Raw genomic sequence first — 23,811 nt, forward strand, 5'->3', positions numbered from 1 at the left:
AACTGTGGTGTTGGAGAAGACTCTTGAGAGTCCCTTGGACTGCAAGGAGATCCAACCAGTCCATTCTGAAGGAGATCAGCCCTGGGATTTCTTTGGAAGGAATGATGCTAAAGCTGAAACTCCAGTACTTTGGCCACCTCATGCCAAGAGTTGACTCATTGGAAAAAGACTCTGATGCTGGGAGGGACTGGGGGCAGGAGGAGAAGGGGACGACAGAGGATGAGATGGCTGGATGGCATCACCGACTCGATGGACGTGAGTTTGAGTGAACTCCGGGAGTTGGTGATGGACAGGGAGGCCTGGCATGCTGCGATTCATGGGGTCGCAAAGAGTCGGACACGACTGAGTGACTGATCTGATCTGATCTGAAAAAATGTTGGATGTATTTTAGGAAGCATACTTGCTTCTTGTTTAATTACGTAATTAGAATTTTCGAGCATCCAGGCTCAGAAATTCTAGTATATGTACCGAAGTTAGGAGAGGATCTAGAATATATTATAAATGATATTGCCAAGCCACAAAGATGACTCTATAACTGCTGTAAGTTACAGTGTCTAATGCTCCTTCTAATGTGTTTAACAAATCTACTAGACACCAACCTCACTGATGCATACAAGGAAAGGCTGACAGCAAGATGATGCAAACTCTAAAATTACACCTTTGTGCAGAGAAAAAGAAATTTCTTAGCCATCACATGCTGGACATATGTTTTTTTTTCCCCTTTCTGAAGGGTTTCTGAAAGAACGTTTGTGAAAGCATCTCAGAATGCACCTTTTCATCTCAGGTTCCAGTGACTCAGTATTGCTTATGTGACGCTGCCTTCCTGATAGAGGCAGAGATCATTCCTGACCAAACTCCCAAAATAAAAAAGTACTGCAACAAGAGCCCAGGGTCAGGGTCACAGAGTGGATGCTGGAATTATGAGTGGTTTGTCAGGTAGGAATTGGAGCCACAAAACAAACAATTTCTACCAGCAACACCACCAGAGGCAAAAAAAAGAAAATGCCCTGGCTTCTCCTTTCATAAATCTCCCATTAGATTTCCCAAGCCAGCTGAAGTTGGCTGTCACAGGAGCCGAGGAAAAGCCACCTGCAGTGTTAGCCCTTCTCCATCAGACAGCAGAAAACAGAAGGGTGTAAAATGAGTCTTAGGGAAACAAGCCAAGACCAGCACACCTTTCCATAGAGCTCACAGCATACCTGTGACAATCTCATAAATTCACTCAACCTAGCTAGGTTTTTGTTATTATACCAACTGGCTCTAAGATTTCAATTTCATATTAATACTTCTCTTGAGAGTCCCTTGGACTGCAAGGAGATCAAACCAGTCCATCCTAAAGGAAATCAGTCCTGAATATTCATTGAAAGGACTGATGATGAAGCTGAAAGTCATATACTTTTGGCCACCTGATGCGAAGAGCAGACTCACTGGGTAAGACTCTGATGCTGGGAAAGACTGAGGGCACGAGGAGAAGGGGACAACACACGACAAGATGGTTGGATGGCATCACCAACTCAATGGGCAAGAGTTTGAGCAAACTCCCACAGTTAAGGAGGGAAGCCTGGTGTGCTGCAGTCTGTGGGGTTGCAAAGAGTCAGAAATGACTGAGCGACTGAATGACAATACTTCTAGACAGTGTTTCAAGTTTCAAAATGAAAGTTCCTGAAACATCAATATCCAGAAGGATAATTCTGCTAACCTGGTCAAGAACTACCAGCTAGTTAACTGAGGTGACAGGAAGTTTTAGTAAGGTCTATCTTTTAGTTTGCTTACAGTGTAATTTGGGGTAATTTAAAAGATGCATTTCCCAAGAAAAATAAAATGATTCTTAGAGAAGTAAGGACTACATTAGGCAATACTTAGTACAAACTACTTAAAGCTGCTGTCAAGCAGATGCCTCATATGCACTTTTTCCAAAGCACCTTTTTGTGGTCTTTAAAGAGATGTTAGATTTTCAGTTATATATAACTAAATTACTTCTCACTCAATTTTAAAGGGAAATCAGAGTACTGATACACATTACTTGGTTAAGAAGAACAAGGGTATTATGATCAAGAATTGTTAGAAGCCAACCTTAGCATGAAAAAACTCAACATACGATTTCAGATGCAAAAGAGTAACTGCCAACAACAGTGACTGTCATAGGGTTAGGGTCTATGTCATAGGCTCTGAACTGAAATCACGACATTAAATCTGAACACTGCAAAAGCACTCTAATTCTAGCTATTTTGCTAGAATTGTTATTCAAAAGTTATAGATAATTACAAAGCAAAACTCATTCTTTTCAAGAAATTTTGATAAATTCACTTAATTAAATACAGGTATCAAATACAGTTTCTTTAAAAAAAAAAAAAAAAAAAAAAAACCTTAACACTTTCCAACTGGCTATCCAGAACTGCTATATACTAGTCTTAACAGAAGTGGCGTATCAACAGGTCCAATCAGTTGACAAATACCATTAATTTTACTTTACAGACACTTTAAATACTCTGACCTTGATTCGTGGTTTCAAAAGCAAACTATAAAGCTATATAATAATATACCTTTACTTCATTATTTTAATAATGCCAATAAATACTATTTTATGTGGTATAGGTGGAAAAGCAAATGGCAACCCACTCCAGTATTCTTGCCTGGAGAATCCCATGGACGGAGGAGCCTGGTCAGATACAGTCCACGGGGTCACAAAGAGTCGGACACGACTGAGTGACTTTACTTCAATAACTCATGGAGAAGGCAGTGGCAACTCACTCCAGTACTCTTGCCTGGAAAATCCCATGGATGGAGGAGCCTGGTAGGCTGCAGTCCATGGGGTTGCTAGGAGTCATAACTAAGTGACTTCACTTTCACTTTCACTTTATGTGGTATAGGACACATGACTAAAGAGATCAGAAAGATAGGCTATTCGATATGACAACAACAGTAGCAACATCACATTACTTTGACATGAACGGTCTTAGTAAATCCTTAAAGAATCCTTGCAGGCTTTTAGGCAAACACAGGTCTCAACAAATCTAGAAAGTAATATTAAGACTTTAAAATTAAAAAAGATAATTTATTCTCTTCTTAAAGATTACAAATTGCCAGTAAATAAGTGCCGCTGCAGAATAAACTACCATAAAAACACTGTAGCTATTTTTAAAATAATGCTATCATTCTGCCATTTATCAAATATAATAAAATGCATAATACTTGCTACTTTATTCATTGCCTTTAAAAAAAATTAATAAAAGTAGTTCTGTGTGCAAACACTTACCATCCACTCGGATATAATAACATCCACTTTTTCTACAGGAAGACGAACTTCTTCAATTTTTCCTTTAATTAGTGTAACAGTATCTTCAAGTTTATTTAATCTGAAAAATGCCATAATGAACAAATTGAAACAAATTCTGAAAACTAGTCAAACTACAAAAATTCTTGGCAACTGTTATTACTTTATAGAACTCAAAGTATGTTTGTTCAAAGTTTTCTTACTCCCTGGCATTATAATCGCTCTTTGGTCACTTCATGAATCCCCAAGAATGTTTGTGGTTAATACCACAATACAGCTGAACCAGTGTTTAAAAGTACAGCATGAAAAGAAACTCAAACCCTATTAAGAATACATATCAATAAAGTTAAAAAAAAAGTTTTTAAAGGGAGAGGTGGAAACAGACCAGTATATTTTAAAGAGAAGTAGCTTGCCACAGCAGCAGAGAGTTAGGCCCAGAAGCTTTACTCTGAATTCCAGGTCCTCTAGCACTTGTCAGCTAAGTGATTTTCAACAAATTATGTAACATCTCATTGAGCCTGAAATCAAGTGTAAAACAGAAATAGATACCTTCCCAAACTATTAACACTTCTATTAACAGTCTATTATGAAGATGAGACATATGTGAAAGCTATGTACACATCTTCTAGCACTATACAACAGCAAGGTATTATCATGAATAACAATAATATTGCATGTTACATAAACTTGAAACCTTCCTCCAATCATAAATTATTTAACTTTGTCCAACAGCATTCATTAGATACTTTTATATGCTTGGTCATAAGATTAGCACATATTTTTCATCCCCTTCTTTTGCAATTTCAAATAAATAACAGAGAATTTCAAAAAGCTAAAAGTAATCTACTAAGTTTGTATCTAGTTAAATAAATTTGCAGTCTTCAAAGGCTGTATATCTGAACTACAAAAGATTTTTTTCTGCAAACAATGGAGCGATTTTCCTCCTGTAAATTTCACTGAAGTATTATATACATAAAACTAAATGCATTTTTAAGGGTAAATTTTTCTGAACTAAAAAAAGAAAAAAACAAGAGATACCTGAGTGGCCACCATCATCATATAGATTATTTTATGTAGAATATTACAATTTTCTCAAAAAGATGCATTACTGCTCTTTCCCACAAAACCCTCCTATCCACACCCAACTACTGATTTCTTTCTTTTACTACATATTATGATTTGTATTTTGTAGAGTTTTATATAAACAGATCATATTGAATGTACTCCTTTGTGTCTGGTTTCTTTCAATAAGTGTACTTTTTAAATTAATGCCTATTTTTCTGTATATTGGAAGTTCAACCCCTAGTTATTGTTGAGTAGTATCCCACTATATGAATAAAACACTTTTTGTCTATCCACACATCTGACGATGGATTTCTGGATTTCCACTTTTGGACTACAATGAATAAAGCTGCTATAAATATGTATGTACAAGAAGTACTCCGTCAAATAGAAGTGATAGAGCTTTTTAAGAAATTGCCAGTTTGTTTTACAAAGTTCATATATGATTTTACATTCTTACAAGCAATATGTGAGCATTTCTATTGTTTCACATCCTTGTAAACTTAGTATGAAGTGAAGTGAAATGAAGTTGCTCAGTTGTGTCGGACTCTTTGCAACCCCATGGACTGTAGCCTACCAGGTTCCTCAGTCCATGGAATTTTCCAGGCAAGAATACTGGAGTGGGCTGCCATTTCCTTCTCCAGGGGAATCTTCCCAACCCAGGGATCGAACCCGGGTCTTCCGCATTGTAGGCAGACGCTTTACCATCTGAGCCACCAGGGAAGCCAGTATAGGATCTTTTTAATATTAACTTTTTGGTAAGATCTCATTATGGTTAAAAATTGAACTTTCCTAATGCAAGTCTTTTTTCCATATGCTTACTAGTCATAATTCCCTATTATCTTTTGCTCAAACATTTTAACCATTTAAAAACTGGATCAGTTGTATTCTTATTTTTGAATTTAAAAAATTCTTTACATTTCTGGATAAAAACTCTGGAAGAAAATAGTGAATATTTTCTTCCAACCTGTGGCTTCTTTTTATTTCTGTAATAATATGTTTTAAAGGCTAAAGTTTTTTAATTTCGATAAAGACCAATTTATCATTTTTTTTCCTTCATGGTTCATGCTTTTGGTGCTTTTCATATCCAAGAAATTTTTGCCTACATCAAGTATTTTGACCTATGCTTTCTTCTAAATTTTTTTAGTTTCCATTTTGAGTTGATTTTTCCAATATATCATCATGATCTTTTTTCCGTATATAATGAAAAAACTTTGTTAGAAAAACTATCATGAGTGATAGCTGCAACTCTGTTGAAGAAAAAGTTTCACCAACCCACGGAATTACTTCAGAATCATTGTCAAAAACCAGCTAAGCATAGATGTGTAAGCTTATCTCTGGACTTCCAATTCTGCGCCAAGATTTAGATGCACGTCCTCACACTAATACAACATTTTCTTGATTCTTATACTTAAAGTCATGAAGTCTGACAGAATATATCCTTTAACTTCATTCTTCTTTTAAAATTCTTTTGGATATTCTAGGCCATTTGTTTCCAAATGAATTTTAGAATCAGCTCATGGTGTCATTCTACATTTTTTAGTGTTTATGTCTTCAACATATTTTGCTAAATTTACCCCTAAATGTTTAATGATTTTGATTGCATTGTAATGGTATGTACTTTTAAAGTTTCAATTTCTAGTTGTTTACGGATAATAACAGAAGCATAACTGATTTTCATATTTTGACCCTGAATCCCACTGACTGTCATAAAGGGTTTAGCTTTAGCACAGTTTTAGTGGCTATATTATAGATTTCTTAGGATTTTTACGTGTATTTGATCATGTCACTTGGGAGTAATGAGTCTTAGTTCTATTGTATTTACTGCCATTTATTGCCTTCCTTTAAATGTATTTATAGCACTTGTTAGATCCCCCGAGACAATGCTGACTAGAATTGGCAAGAGTGGACATTCCTTGTTTTATTTTCAGTTATAAGGGGGCAGCATTCATTTACTGTTACTTAAGATACATTTCCTAATGGTCCAGTGGTTAAGAATCCATCTGCCAATACAGGATCCCTGGTTCGGGAAGATTCCACGTGCTGCAGAGCATCTAAGCCCACGTGTTGTAACTACTGAAGCCAGCCTGCCTAGAGAGTGCAAGCTGCAGCTACTGAGCCTGCACGCTGCGACTAGGGAAACCTGTGAGCCTGGAGCTTGTCCTCTGCAACGAGAGAGGCGCTTCAGTGAGGAGCCCCGCACCACAAGGGAGAGCAGCCCCTGCCTGCCACAACCAGGGAAAGTCCATGCACAGCAACGAAGACCCAGTGCAGGCAAAAATAAGTATTTAAAATAGCCTCAAAAAAAAAAAAAAAAAATCAGAAAACATTTCTACTGAGTTATTAACAAGTTTTGTAAGGAATGGTTCAAATCCTGGTGACCATGAGCATCTTCACAGGCTTTTTCTTTGCAGGTATCACTGTAGAAAATGTTGCAAGATACCAGAGAAATACATGGCAAGGAAATATTGACCAATGTCAGAGGGTACACTGGGGAAGAAGCTGTTAAAACAGTTCATGCACAGCACCTACTGGGGGACATTCATTTCATGGATGTGACTTAGCATCCTAGCATTGTCTGAAAGATTGTTAGAAATATGAGAAATACACTTTGATATGCTTTAATGTCCACTGTCTTGTTTTGTGTTTTTTATAGAAATACAACCAATTTTTACATACTATGTTTTCGTACTATGAACAATTATATGCCAACAAACTGAACAACCTAGAAGAAATGGACAAGTTTCTAGCAATATATGCCTATCAAAACTAAATCAAGAAGAAATAGATAATTTGAACAGACCAACCACTAGAAGTTTAACAGAATCTGCAAAAATAATAAAAAATTCCCTGCAAACAAAAGTCCAGGAACAGATGGCTTCACTGAGGAACTCTACCAAACATACAAAGAATTTACATTGATCCGTCTCAAACTCTTCCAAAAGACTAAAGTGGAGGGAGCACCCCCAAAGTCATTCTATGAAGCCATCAACGCAGTGATATCAAAATCAAAGACAATACTTAATATATATATAAATAAAATTAGAAGCCAGAATACCTAATATATATATATTTGATCTCTAATATCTTTGATGAATTCATCAAAGAAGCCAATATCTTTAACGAATATAGATGCAAAAAATTTTCAACAAAGTATTAGTAAACTAAATCCAAAAACATATAAAAAAGATCATACACCATGATCAAGCTGGATTCATCCCAGGGTCAAAAGGATATTTCAACACACTCAAATCAATCAATGTGATACACCATATCAACAGAAGATAAGACAAAACCACATGATCATCTCAATAGATGTAGAAAAAGCATCTATTGAAAAAAATTCAACATAAATTCACAATAAAAACTCTTATCAACGTGGTGACAGAGAGAACATATTTCAAATAATAAAAGCCATTTATGAGAAATCTACAGCCAACATATACTCAATGGTGGAAAAGCTGAAAGCCTTCCAACTGACTACAGGAAGAAGACAAGAATGTCCACTCTCATTGCTTCTGTTTAGCATAGTATTAGAAGTCCTAGCCACAGCAATGAAACAAGAAATAAAAGGTATCCAAATTGGAAGGGAAGAGGTAAAACTGTCATGATATACAGATGATATGATACTTAACTCTAAAGCCTTCACACAAAAACTACTAGAACTGATAAACAAATTCAGGAAAGTAGCAGATTAATATACAAAAATCCACTGCATTTCTTTACACTGAAATAGGAAAAAAAAAATCTCTAGAAATACTGAGGATAAACTTGATCAAGGTGAAAGACTTACACACTGTGAACTATAAAACACTGATAAAAGAAACTGAAGACGATTTAAAGAAATGGAAAGATATCCCATGCTCTTGGACTGGAAGAACTAATATTGTTAAAATGGTCATACTACCCAAAGCAAGCCAAAGATTTAATGTGATCCCTATTAAATTACCCATGACATTTTTCAAAGAACTAGACAAATAATTCTAAAATTTATATGGAATCACAAAAGGCTCAGAATTGCCAAAGAAATCCTGAGGAAAAAGAACAAAGCTGGAGTTCCTGAAATTCAGACTATGCTATAAAGCTACAGCCATCAAAACATAGTATTGGCACAAAAAGAGACATATGGGTCAAGGGAACCGAAAAGAGCCCCAAAATAAACCACATACCTTCAGTCAATGAATCTCTGACGTAAGAGGCAAGAATATACAATGGAGAGAAGAAAGACTCTTCAGCAAGTGGTGGTGGGAAAGGTGAATAACAACATATGTATCAATGAAGTCAGAATACTCCCTCACAGCATATATAAAAATAAACTCAAAATGGCTTAAAGACTCAAAGACATGACACCATAAAATTCCTAAGAGAAAACATAGGCAAAACAATCTCTGACATACTTAACAATGTTTTCTTAGGTCAGTCTTCCAAGGCAATAGAAATAAAAGCAAAAATAAACAAATGGGACCTAATCAAACTGATAACCTTTGCACAGCAAAGGAAACCATAAATAAAACAGAAAGACCACCTACAGACTGGGAGAAAATATTTGCAAATGATGCAGCAGACAAGGGCTTAATTCCCAGAATATACAAACAGCTCATACAATGACCAAAAAAAAAAAAAACAATCCAAAAAACAATTCAATAAAAAAAATAGAAGACCTAAATAGGCATTTCTCTGAAGAGATACAGATGGTCAACAGGCACATTAAAAGGTGCTCATTATCACTACTAATTATTAGAGAAATATAAATCAAAACTATAATATTATACTACCTCTTTGATCAGAATGACCATCATTAAAAATTCTACAATTAACAAATGCTGAAGAGGGTGTGGAGAAATGGGAACCCTCCTACACTGCTGGTGGGAATGTGAATTGGTGCAGCCACTATGGAAAACATTATGGAGGTTCCTAAAAAATTAAAAATAGAACTACCATATGATCCAGTAATTCCACTCTTAGGTAAATATTAAAAAAAAAGAAACATTAATTCAAAAAGATACATTCACCATCATGTTCACAGCAGTACTATACACAGAAGCCAGGACATGGAAGCTACCCAAGTGTCCATCAACAGATCACTGGATTAATAAGATATGGCAGGGACTTTCCTCATGGTCCAGTGATTAAGAATCTGCCTTGTAATGCAGGCTCGATCCCTGGTCGGGGAACTAAGATCTCACATGCCGCAGAACAACTAAGCCTATGTGCCATGACAACTGGGCCCTCACACTGTGGAGCCCGTGTGCCACAGCTATTGAAGGTCGAGCACTCTGCAGCCTACGCGCGGCAACTATTGAGCCCTCATGCCACAACCATAGTCTCTAGGCCACAACAAAAGATCCCATGTGCTACAACTGAGTCCAGGGGCAGCCAAATAAATTTTTTTTTTTAAGATCTCACACACACAGAGATACACACAATGAAATATTACCCAGCCATTAAAATATGAAATGTGGATGGACCTAGAGTATACCACGCTTAGTGAAGTCAGAGAAAGATACTGTATGACATCATTCATATGTGAAATTTAGAAAGTAACAGAAATGAATGTATACACAAAACAGAAACAGATTCACATAAATAGAATTCAAACTTATGGTTACCAAAGGGGAAAGGCAGCACGAGGAGAGGGCAGGAATAAATTAGGAGTTTGGGATTAGCAGATACAAACTGCTATATATAAAATAGATACAAACAAGGTCCTACTGAATAGCACAGAGAACTATACTCAATATCTTATAATAAACCATAATGGAAAAGAATATATATATGTATAACTGATTCACTCTGCTGTACACCAGGAACTAATACAGCACTGTAAATCATATCAATTTAAAAATTATGTATCACATTTAAAAATACATAATAAAATATTAAGCACCTTAATACTTTTACTGCTGTAATAACTTATAGTTTATTTCTGATATCTATATTCATAAACATACTACTAGGGAACATGAAAAGTCTTGATCCTTCATTTCCAATTCTTGTATCTTTCTTTTATTGCCTTGTTCCATTGTCCAGGATCTCCTTTACAGTGTTGAATAGAAGAGATGATGGCAAGTGTCCCTGTCCTGTTCCTGAACTTAAACTTTCAAAGCTTCATCAAGTTGTGGGCTGTAGTTTTTGTTTTTGGATATACACTGTATCGTGTTATGATATAACACATTCCAATTCTAGTTTGCTAAGAGTTTAATATATAGACTGAAAGGATATGGAATTTTATCAAACTTTCTCTCCTGAGATACATCAATAAATTTTTATGGTTAATTTTCTCAAATTAACCAAACTTGTATTCCTGGGATAAACTTTATCTTCCAGTATATTGCTCGATAGGCTTTCCCAATAGCTCAGAAGGTACAGAATCTGCTTGCAATGTAGGATACCCAGGTAGGGAAGATCCCCTGGAGAAGGGCTTGGCAACCCACTCCAGTATTCTTACCTGGAGAATTCCATGGACAGAGGAGCCTGGTGGGCTACAGTCCAAGGGCTTGCAAGAGTCAGACACAACTGAGCAACTAAGCACACACTGCTCAATTAAGTTTTCTAATAGTTTGAATAGGATGTTCTCCACATATGTTCATAAATGATTGACCTGTAAGTTTTTGTCCTGCCTTAGCAGAGTTCCGGTATAAAGGTTATACTGGCCTCATATATGTACGCTTGATTCCTGACAAAGATGACAGTACAAAGTAGGGGGGATAAAACGGTCTTTGGAACAACTAGGTCATTTTTAAACAGATTAATACTACTATTACTACTGCTACTAAGTTTTAAAAAGTTGGACCACTACCTCATACCATATACAAAAACAATGCCAAGTAGATTACAAATCTAAATATTTTTTAAAAAACTATAAAATTTTACACAAGAATATAGGAAAACACCTCCATAAGGATTTTTACCCAATTCACATATAGTGATAACCATAAACAATGATGATGATACATGAAAACTGAGAATTTCAGTACATCAAAAGATACTTGGAGAGAGTAAAAAAGCAAGATAGAAGAATTTTTTCATTACATAAAGCTTACAAACATTTCAAACACACATACAAAATAAAGACTGTCTACAAATAAATAAGAAAAAGGCCCAAGTCAATGGAAACGTGAACAAAAGACAAACACATACTTCACAGAAAAGGAAATCCAAATGCCAATAATCACAGGAAAAAGTGCTCAGTCACGTTAACAATCACAGAAATGCAAATTTAAATTTCAATGAGATACTGCTATACAACCAACTGGAATAAGTTCTTAAAGGTAGGCAATACCAACCCAAACTGTTACATACTACTGGTAGAAGTATAAATTGGTATTACCACCATACTGCCAAGTATAAATTGGCAATACCAGGAAAATCTGAAGACATGTATTCCCTAAAGTCTGCACTATTTTTTAAACATATACCTCACAGATGTGTACCAAGCACATGGACAAAAAGGTTCATAACAAAATCATTCTAAATAGACCTAAACCGGAAAACACAAAAATTCCCGTCAAGAATAGAAAAGATAAATTGGGATATACTAATCAATACCATTCTATGTAACAATAAACATAAATGAACGCTAAAAATAATGTTGAACAAAACAAGCTAGACTAAAATAATGCATAATAAATGATTAAAGTGAAATATAAAGCAATATTAAGGAAGTGATTACTACAAAAGCCAGGATGGTCATTACCCAATCAAGCATGGAGAGCATCTTACTGAGAAAGGACAGATGGAGAGGGGAGGAAATCTAAAGTGCTGGAAATATTCTTTCCTATTACTTATTTGTACTTATATTACCACATAATTTATGTGCTATGTACTTTTTAATATGTGCATTTCAGACAAAGGTTAAAAAGGATGCTTATATCATATTTGAGCTTTTTAAAAGAGGTATTCAATAAAATTCTCTACGATAAAATTGCTGTAGTTGATTACATTTACTGAAATATTTTATTAAGGCTTAATAAGTACGAACACTTCAAAAGAAACAAAGAGCAATATTCTTAGAAGATCACAATGTTCCTACTGCCTTAGAAATATTTTCAGGATGCTCATGCTGAAACAAGACATGTCCTGTAAAAGGCCATCTGCTCAGGCTGTTTATTGTCTACTACAAGTCATAATCCTATCTGCCTCAGTAATTACTTGTTAGAATATAAATACAACTGGAAAGATTAAGATTTCAGGGAATACACAGAAAAACAGACAAAAGGCCATAATTCCCAGTGATTCTGTATTAAAACATTGCAACACAGACGTGATTCACAGAGATAATCCCATTTGCAAGCCTGCTCATCTTAATCACCACCTGATTTTACCATTCATGAAAAAAAAACTATAGATTTTTACTTACTTTTCTTCTCTCAAGAGGCCAATCACTAAACATTACTTTAGCATAAAAGCATTCCAAATGAATTCTATCTCTGAAAACACCTGCTCAAAAAGTAGCATAGCTTTAATTTTCAGAAATACAACACCATAATATAAAGGGTATGTTAAGTAAGTCTCTTAACTAATCCAATAAACACTGAAATTATTTTTCCGAGTGGATATTTTGTTAGAGCAATAATCACTATCTTATATTATTTCCTATCTCAGAAGCAGCAATTTAACTTTTATCTCATGATACAGGGACATCATCATGAGTAATTATCTGATACTGGGCTTACAGAGATAAGAGAGAGAGAGTTCATGCACTTAAGAACATGGTCTAAGGCACTGAGAAAGGTAAAGAACACAGGCTTCATAGGAGCTAATATAATAAGACCTTAACTGAATGACATTCGATTTTAATCAGAAAAAGACAGAGCATCCATAAAGGTATGTATGAATATGGGGGTAAAAAAGGGTGCCTCATCTATGTATGCACAAACTGCCTGTGTGTGTATGTGTGTGTGTATGGAAGACAAATTGCAAATGTGAAGAGCTAAAAATAGTTTAGTATGATTAGAGCAGCAAGAGGCAGTATGTAGTGACAAAGATGGGAAGTAGTCAGAGGTAATGCTAAGGAGTCTAGTTTTTAGAGGCAATGAGGAGCCATTTCAGGATTTTTAGAATGAGAAAGGAGAAGGCAATGGCAACACACTCCAGTACGCTTGCCTGGAAAATCCCATTGGACGCAGGAGCCTGGTAGGCTGCAGTCCATAGGGTCGCAAAGAGTCAGACACGACTGAGCGACTTCACTTTCTCTTTTCACTTTCATGCACTGGAGAAGGAAATAGCAACCCACTCCAGTGTTCTTGCCTGGAGAATCGCAGGGATAAGGGAGCCTGGTGGGCTGCTGTCTATGGGATCACACAGAGTCAGACACGACTGAAGCGACTTAGCAGCAGCAGCAGCAGAATGAGAAAACAGGATCAAATTTGCAATGTACTTCTGCCCAATGCAATTTTGATTTAAAAAAGACACAATCTAGATTCTAACGAAGAACAGGGTCTAGCAGGGAGACAGATGTGTAAACAGCATAAAGTACCACCAAGTGTTCATACAATGAACATCTTATCAATTAAATGACATTTAAAGTTGGTGACAAAATGACTATAAAATTCACCTAGAAGAATACCTAGGTAATAATTTTTTCAAAATGCATATGGGGGTGGGGTGGGGGGAATACTGTAATACAAAAATACACAAGGCATAATATTGTTTTCAGTTCACTATGGCACCCAAACATACATGTTTCTCCCGTTCCCCAAGCATGCCAAAATGACAACAAAGTAATACAAAATGTAACAAACTGATAAATGCATGGAGATTTTAGATGGTACTATCAAAGAACCAAAGATATAATTCAGTGGAGGAAAAAAGGGCAATCAAATAATTTTGGTAAACGTGTGAGGAAGGATCCAGTGCTCAGTGCACACATCAGAGAAGACTCAAGTGTTGCCCAGAACAGATCTCCCTCTTTTCTTCTGAGGCAGATAACAGAAAACACATACCAATTTCCTTTATTAAGTGTATTTCATGAGCTGTCTCCCTCCCAAATGTATAATTTTTGTTTATAGGTTTTAGGCGTGTAGCTAACACTGAGGACATTTACTGTTTTAAGTTAGCAACAGCTTAGCTTCTAATAAAATGGGGGGGTGCGGGGGAAGGTTAGAGAACAATGCAAATTCAAGCAGAAAGATAATGGGTTTTCAGCAAGCTTTGAATATTTCATGTCCTGGGTCTTGAAAACCCATTCACTAATTCAACAAGTATTTACACTGAATACCTGCATGCCTGGTACCCTTCCAGATGGTTGGGGTATGTCCATGAATAAGAAAAAAATCCCTGTCTAACCTTGGAGAGCTGATATTCTAGTAAAGCTTACATTTTCATGTGATAAGTCTTTAAAAAGCCCTACCAAAGTGCTGATAGTGAGATCTCATACCAGGATCAGAGGTAATTTTTAGTCTCTCCATTTTCCTCTCACATCTTCCCAACACAAAAATATCTTTTCACTCCCTTTCTTCCTTTATTTAAAAGAGATGAGAAATGGTAGGAAATCAACCTGGCCACACTAAGAGAGTAGATAACAGAGAGCCAAATAACTCAGCTACTTATATACAAATGCATTAATTCAGATAAGTATATAAAAAATACAAGAATGTGAATGAAGGCATAAATTTAAGCTACATCAAGGAGTAGAAGAAGGATGGATTTGAGAAACAGCAAGGATTCTCATGAGGACTCTATCTCCAGTAAGTCTGCTGGTAAAAGAGAAGGAGACGTCAAGTATCAGCCCCAGGTTTTCAATTTTAACCTGTGAGAAGAGTTAATGCAGGTCTGTTCTCTTGGTTCCTATCTCTGTAACCATGGCAATAATTCTTGATCAAATCCTAAAAACAAAACTCCTGAACACTCTTATATTTACTGGTTAATGATGCTATTCAATACACCTGAAGATGTGCTGCTGCTGCTGCTGCTTAGCTTCAGTCATGTCTGATTCTGTGCAACCCCACAGACAGAAGCCCACCAGGCTCCGCCACCCCTGGGATTCTCTAGGCAAGAACAATGGAGTGGGTTGCCATGTCCTTCTCCAATGCATTGAAGTGAAAAGTCAAAGTGAAGTTGCTCAGTCGTGTCCGACTCTTTGAGACCCCATGGACTGCAGCCTACCAGGCTCCTCCGTCCAATGGGATTTTCCAGGCAAGAGTACTGGAGTGGGTTGCTATTGCCTTCAACACCTGAAGATGTGAACCAAGACAAATCAGGAGAACAGCATGTGTGAAGTTAACAGGAAGATTCCTGATACGCACCTGGCATCTGACACCACTGCACAATGGCTGATCACACAGCGGTCATGTGCCTATGCCACCAGTTAGTTCTCTTTGAGAACCATAAACTGTTAAGACTCGAACTTGCTTGGGTTGAGGCATCTCTTGAGAATCTCTGAGGTTCACAGCTAGAGGGAAAATCACATCTTGTGTGACTCTTGCAAAGAAAGGATTTTGTGGGAGCCTGTAATGTGACCTCTTTACTGATGGGTATCTTTTCTTTGCTGTCCCTGGACTGTATTCTTTGCTATCATAAATCTTAGCAGTGAAGCTGTGAATACAACTTTATACTGAATCATGTGAGTTCTTTCAGTGAATCACTGAACTAGTAGGTAGTCATGGGATCCCCAAGACAGGACCATTAAGTAGACAGGAAATTAAGGAGGTGGCAAGATGTGAGAAAAACAGAATTTAGTCTCCATGTAAACCATCTTAATCACCTTCATTAGAAGACTTTTGAGCAGCAAATTGTTTTTAACCATTTTTATCCTCATCACTGCTTCAAAGTTTCCTTCAGCTTTTACTTCCTTTTTTATTATTTCTATTAAATTTAGAGGACTTCCCTGGTTGTTCAGTGGTTAAGAATATGCCTGCCAGGGCAGGAGAGATTCAGACAGAAGAGACTTATGGACACAGGAGGGGAAGGAGAGGGAGGGAGGAATTGAGAGAGTGGCACTGAAACATATACATTACCATGTGTAAAACAGGGAACTAAAGGGAAGTTGCTGTGTAGCACAAGGGCTCACCTGGTGCTCTGTGACAGCCTAGAGGGGTGGGACGGGGCAGCAGGTGGGAGGGAGGTTCAAGGAGGAGGGGACACGTGTGTACCTATGGTTGATGTAGGGAGAAACCAACACAACACTGTAAAGCAGAGTTAACCTCTAAGTTAAAAAAAAAAAAAAGAATCCACCCGCCAATGCTGTTAACAAGGGTTCGATCCCTGGTCCGGGAAGATTCCACATGCCACGGAGCACCTAAGCCTGTGCACCACAATAACTAAGCCCACACCCTAGAGCCCGCAAGCAACTCCTGAAGCTAGTGCACTCTACAGCAAGAGATGTGCCCACAGTAAGAAGCTGCCACCTCCATGAAGAGTAGCCCCCACTTGAGCAACTAGAGAAAGCCTGCACACGGCAGCAAAGACCTAGCAGAGCTAAAAATAAATAAATAAATGAACAAAAATAAATGAATTCAGAAACAAGATATGACAGAATATCCCTTACTTCAAGAATATATCCTAGTATATTTTGTGATCTTGTTCCAAATCTTATATATACCACCACTATCTTTAAATTCATTGTGTTAAGTTACTAAGTGCCTAAAAATGCTAAGAAGATAAAGCTCTTGTCCTGGAATCTAGAGAAGAACACTTACATGAATATGACAACAGATCTAAGCATAAAAATGAAACAGATCTGTTTCATTTCTAACAGTATTCTAGGCACAGGTAACATAAAAGATTGCATCTTTAAAGTCATAGTGAGATTGAAAGTACTGCATTACAGTCATATGACAGATCAACCTTTTCATGAAAATTTTGCAAAAACATCCAAAAAGCTGAATAATGAGCTTTCCACTGCAGAGTCAAGGCGAAACCAAAGGCAGTCAGAGTAAAGGTAAATATTACCAGACGCTACCTTTGCTTCCTGAGGGTGAACACTGGATACGATAGCCTGACAATTGAATAGCTTTGCTATCCTCAGGACATTTATGCTTCTGGAATGATTATTCACCGGAGAGTGAGAGTAAGAAAAAGAAACAATTTTTCATTCCTCCCACGTATGACTTTGAGTTCTATTTGCCCCTACTAATAAAACATCTTTCATTTCTTTAGAAATGCTACATCTCCTTTTTAAATAAAAGAGATAAAATTATTTTATCATCTTTTTGAGCACAATTCAAGGATTGTTAAGTTGAATATGCTTAAAAGAATATGAAACATGTAATTATTCATCTTTTATGTATGGCAGGAACCAACACAATTCTATAAAACAATTATCCTCCAATTAAAATAAATATATTTAAAAACAAAACAAATCTCTTTCAATCAGTTTGACTTAAAATAGCCAGTGGTAGATTTTATTGGTTGAAATCTAGTTCCATGACTGGTACAATAAAAATTTTTTCCTACTTAAAGAGGGGGGAAAAAAACTATCCATCTTTTAGAATTTAAAGTATCCTGTTACAGATGTAAGCTTAGGGAGTTTTACAGAAATTCTGCTGCGTACAAATTTCTAGCAGCAAAAGCAGCCTCAGAATTGCTAAAGACAATTCACAGCCTGCTAATCAGAAGAGCTGCTTTCACTGATTGATGATGGTTCTAGAAAGCCCCAGTGCAATAATAGACAAGTATAAGAGAAGCTAAGAGTAGATTTCAAGGGAGGAGAGTGAATACATAATAAAGCTGACTAAAGCTTGAAACTTTATGGTACAAAAGAATAGAGATCATGAAACAGAATACAGAAGAGAGAGTCAGCATATGTTGGTGGGATAGCGGCAAGAAATGATCATTTCAGAAACATAACCAATCAAATGTAAAGTATTATTGGAGGCATTGGTGCCAAATCAAACATATCACTATAATTATCTATTAATATTATCATAATTACTACTAACATTTAGTAAGCAGTTACATGTCAACCGGGCTGCTCTGGTGGCTCAGACTGTAAAGAATCCGCCTGCAATGCAGGAGACCTGGGTTCAATTCCTGGGTTGGTAAGATCCCCTGGAGAAGGGCAACAGCTACCCACTGCCAGTATTATGGCCTGGAGAATTCCACAGACGGAGGAGCCTGGGGTCCATGGGGTCACATTTGAGTCCGTGGGGTCGCAAAGAGTCGGACACGACCGAGAAACTTTCACTTCACTTCACTTACATGTGAGCCACTTTGCAAAACACTGTAAGTGGATTCAATCTTTATAACAATCTTATGAGACAGATACTACCATCAACCTCATTTTATAAATGAAAAAACCAGGGTTAAAGAAGTTAAGCAATTTTCCATTAGCATAAAGCTAGTCAAAAAGCCAAAGTTAGAAATCAAGTCATATGGTTCTAGATGCTGAGAGAAGTATGCTATTCTGCTTTCTCATCTGGTAGAAAAATGAGCCAGAAAATGCTGCAGACATTAACAATAAACTGTTTCATGAAAATTCTTTTATAGATAAATCCACAAACAGAAGAACAGAGGTTATTTCATCCACAGTGTACATTTCAAGTTTTTGAATGGAAAACAACAGAGAGACACTATGAACACTACGGAAATAGCTATCTTATCTTTTCACAATATAAAAAAGGCAACGGAGAACATCTTTGAAGAAAAGTATAATGTTGGCTCATCCAAAACAAAAAGGTCTAATATTCAAACGCTATAGGTTCTAAGTAAAGCAAACTACTGGCCACAATAAATATGTGCCCTGTGAGCAGTGCAGTGGAGACACAGCATAGTAGACTGGCTATCAGGATCAACCATGGGATCCAATCCTGGCACTACTACAAATAAGGAAACGGATGTGCTCTCCATGTCTCAATTACTTAATCTCTACTAAAAAAAAAAATATTATACTGTTTTTGTACCTACCTCAAAAAAAAAATTCAATAGAAAGTACTAAGTTAATGTTAGCAACTTTTATTAAGTTGAAGTGCCTAAAACTGAATACTAAGTCACTTTCAATAAATGCTCTCATGTAAAATTTCTATACATTCCAGCACTAACTTTTATACACAAAGAATCTGAATATAATCATTGTAAAAATGTATTTCTAAAACATCACTAGGAATTAGGGCTTCTGTGAAATAAAATGAAAACCAAATGAGTGGTATCACCATCTTTTTCTTCCACAGAGGAATTACAATGAGAGTACATTGGACCCTCCTGGTGGTGCAGTGGTGAAGAACCCGCCTGCCAACGCAGGGGACATGGGTTCAATCCCTGGACGGGGAAGATCCCACATACCACGGGGCAACTAAGCTCATGCACCTCAACTACTGAGCCCGAGCTCTAGAGCCTACGAGTACCAACTACAAAGCCTAAAAACCTAGAGGCCATGCGCCACAAGAGAAGCCACCACACTGAGAAGCCTGCACACCACAACAAAGACAGACCCCACTCAAGGCAACTCAAGTCGGCACACAGCAACAAAGACCCAGAGCAGCCAAAAATAAATAATTTTTTAAAAGTATTCTTAAAAAAAAATGAAAGCACATCTAGTCTCACAGAAATCAAAAATGACAAATAAATATATACATGAACATGGGTCTCCCATATTTCTAATAGAAATATCTTACCATAATCTTACTATCAACAATAAATTTTGTTAATTTACGTAAAACAATCTCTTCTCTGGGATATCAGTTCTCATACCTGTTTGGAAAGCAAGGTGCAAGCAAGACAGGGTGCTATTTACAGAATCCGCAAAATGATGTTGTAGTTAATGGTAACAAAAACTAAAAAAAAACTTTCCCAGATTATGGAATTGTATACACACATGCAACACATATGCACATTCTCCAATATGAAAATAATAACCACCATCCTCTATCTATGAAAAAAATCTAAGCAAGACAATGTCATTTTTTCATTAACATTCATTTGGTGCTTGTTAACAGTAACAGTTGTTAACTTCTGAATACCTACTACATGTCAGGTCAGGCAATATGCCAAAGAGACTGAGGTGTGTATTTTACTTACCACTTATTTACCTTGTTCATAACCATTACTGACTCCTTATCATCATTACTCTCATTTTTACAATGAAACAGCTGAGGTTTCAAAGAGGTTAGATATTTAATCGAAGTTCAAACAATGGGGAAGGCGCAGAGCAAGGACTCAAAACTGTCCAACTGAAAGTTTTCATGTATGTGCTTAGTTGCTCAGTCATGTCTGACTCTTTGCAACCCCATGGACTGTAGCCAGCCAGGCTCCTCTGTCCATGGGATTCTCCAGGCAAGAATACTGGAGTGGGTTGCCATGCTCTCCTCCAGGGGATCTTCCCAAGCCAGGGATCAAACCCAGGTCTCTTGCCTGCAAGCGGTTTCTTAACCTCTGAGCCATGAGGGAAGCCTGAAACTTTGCATGCTTAACCACAACACTACACTCTACACTATGCAATAAAATTGTAAATTTAAACATTTTACACAATTGTATTTATTTAAATGTTATACAAACCAGAAAAGATCAACATTAATCAATTTTAAGAATAAAATATACACATCAGTGAGAGGACCATCGAAGGATCACTGCCAAGAATGTAACGTAAGCATGGTGAAAGCTGTTTAGAGAGTATACCTTTAATGTCCTCCCTCTAAAATAGAAATGGTAATTATTGGGTTGGCCAAGAAGTTGACTCGGGATTTTCTGTAAGATGTAAGGGAAAACCGGAACAAACTTTTTGGCCAACCCAATATTTCCTGTGACACAATGGAGATGCTAACACACACTACAGTGGCAGCTGTTATGTTAATACATTAATGTAGCAAAGAAATACACTTATAATTCGTTTTCATTAAAGTCACACAATGTTATGTGTCAATTATATCTTAATAACCCTGGGGGGAAAAAGAATTGCTGAGAAGCCTGTTATTAAAATTATTTTGGAAATTACTCAAGAGTTGCAAATGTAACATGCTTTGGTTAAGTACACAACTAACCAAATCTAGTTTTATAAGTTGTAATTCAAATAAAGGTCTTCTTACTAGAATATAAACCAAATGTAAAATCAACCACTGGTCAATTAACCTAACTTAATTCCTCAAAGAGAGGATGTATTTTTAGAGAATAAAATTAAGTTTTAGGGGATAAACTAAATCCACTCTAATCTGTGTGTAGCCATTTTGGACTTCACATTTTAATTTGAGGAGGCACAGGGCTACCAGTACTGTTAAAAGGAAAATGATAACCTTTAGTTTTCTTTTAGCTGAACTGTTATCTGGTAAACAAAATACTACTGATATATTGACTTTTGTAGCCCATTTTCTAACATTACCCTATACATCCATGATTTCTAATTTAATATTATTATAATTAGCATATCCATAGTCATAATTGAAAAGATAGAAAACTATATAAAAATAATTCTCATAGTAAGGAGAGTGAAAAGACTGTTCATACTTCAAACATGTTTAGGTCAATTCAACTTAAAATCTTACTGTGCTGGAATGAAATTTTACTCAAAGATAAGGGCTTTAGGTCTGCACTGGACAGCTCTTAAAGACAAGAAAATCTCCTAATCATAAAATTTAAAAATAATCTTAACTCAAGCCTTAAAATGCATTTACCTAATGATATCCATTGCCTGGTAAAGTATTTCAGACTGATCAACTCCAAGAACCTTCTTTGCCCCTGCTTTAGCAGCAAACATAGAGAGAATTCCAGTTCCACAACCAACATCCAAAACTACCTGGTATAAAAATAAAAGAAAAAGAATACATGTTATTGAGAAGGTCTAGTACTCTTGCCTGGAAAATCCCATGGACGGAGGAGCCTGGTGGGCTGCAGTCCATGGGGTCGCAAAGAGTCAGACACGACTGAACGACTTCACTTTCACTTTTCACTTTTCACTTTCATGCACCGGAGAAGGAAATGGCAACCCACTCCAGTGTTCTTGCCTGGAGAATCCCAGGAACGGGGGAGCCTGGTGGGCTGCCATTTATGGGGTTGCACAGAGTCGGACACGACTGAAGTGACTTAGCAGCAACACTTTAAATCCTATTCATACGTGATGATGTTTCTGGCTAGGAATAGACAACAAAATTTAAACTTCACCAAACATGGTAATAATTTCTACTTGGGTAAATGGAACATATAATTACATTATTTTAAATTCATAACTGTTTTGGCCACAGTTTATTGTAATCATATGCAACAATGTAAATTTAAGAAATGTTTTATATGAAATGAGCAATTTCCACAGACTTACTAGGGAAGTAGTCTTTTATTTCCTTATTGTATGTATGCTCTAATTTAGGTTCAGTAATCCTAAATTTTAACAGAAATAAGCTTTCTCAAGTTTGAGTACCAGAAGTTAACCTAAGCAGGATAGTCTGATCCAAACAATTTAAAAATGGTTATAATATAGAATATTGTCATACCCACTCCACTTCCAAAGTTTAATATTCAACTCATTTAATTATAGAGATACAATAAAAAATAGGCTTTTAAGAATTCAGTAACTTGAGAATTTAAGTTTTCAAAAGATATTCATTACCAATGGTAGTAACAGTAAGAAGAATGAAATTTAGTATGTTATTGGGGATTGGAATGTAATAATTATTTCTAATCAAGAATTTCATATGGTTCTTCCCAGAATAATAATAATGAAACTTGCATGGTTCACAGTAAAATAAATAAATAAATAAATTACCAAGGAAACACATTAAGCAAAATACTCAGAAACAACCAAAAATAGACAGTAATAGGGAATAGTAGTGTGATAAAGAAAACTCAAGCACAGAGCAGAGCTTAGGGCAAGGGGAGAGGACACACACACTCTTTTAGAATTTTAAATAGGTCCATGAAGCGCTTTTCCTAGCAACAATATTGGAATGGATTTCCATTTCCTTCTCCAGGGGATCTTTCCGACCCAGGGATCAAACCCATGAGACGTCTCCTGCTTGGCAGTAGATTCTTTACCACTGCACCACCGGGGAAGCCACCGTAAGAAAAACACACCTAGAATTTACCTATCGTGTTGTTCAATCTACAGGGCTTCCCTCGTGGCTCAACAGTAAAGAATCTGCCAGCAACGCAGGAGATGCAGGTTCAATCCCTGGGTTGGGAAGATCTGAAGGAGGAATTGGCAACCCACTCCAGTATTCTAGCCTGGGAAATCCCACAGACAGAGGAGCCTGGTGGGCTATAGTCCACGGGATTGCAAAGAGTCAGACAAGACTGAGCACCTGAGCAATGTTCAATCTATGTAAATGAATCTTTGTAAATGAACTTATTTACAAAACAGAAACAGACTCACATGCTTAAAGAACAAACTTATGGTTGCCGAAGCAGGGCGAATTGGGGGAAGAGATAGTCAGGAAGTTTGGGATGGACATGTACACACTGCTTTATTTAAAATGGAAACCAATAAGGACCTACCGTATAGCACAGGGAACTGTGCTCAATCAAACAGCCTGGATGGGAGAGGAGTTTGGGGGAGAATGGACACATGTATATGTATGGTTGAGTCCCTTTGCTATCTATCTGAAACTATCATAACA

General features: G+C 36.7%; 1 protein-coding gene across 1 annotated transcript in view; it reads right to left on the bottom strand.

The window, feature by feature from the left end:
• PRMT3 (protein arginine methyltransferase 3) overlaps window positions 1–23,811 on the bottom strand; it is a 121,845-nt gene that overhangs the window by 79,525 nt on the left and 18,509 nt on the right. The window contains exons 9-10 of the mRNA XM_010858410.1: window positions 21,877–21,998; window positions 3,257–3,356 (exon numbers count right to left, since the gene is read on the bottom strand). Of these exons, the coding sequence (XP_010856712.1) occupies window positions 3,257–3,356; window positions 21,877–21,998 (222 nt within the window). The remainder of the gene's footprint in view (window positions 1–3,256; window positions 3,357–21,876; window positions 21,999–23,811) is intronic.

Source organism: Bison bison, unplaced genomic scaffold (genome assembly GCF_000754665.1).
Source record: "Bison bison bison isolate TAMUID 2011002044 unplaced genomic scaffold, Bison_UMD1.0 scf7180017864388, whole genome shotgun sequence".
Lineage (NCBI taxonomy): Eukaryota > Metazoa > Chordata > Mammalia > Artiodactyla > Bovidae > Bison > Bison bison.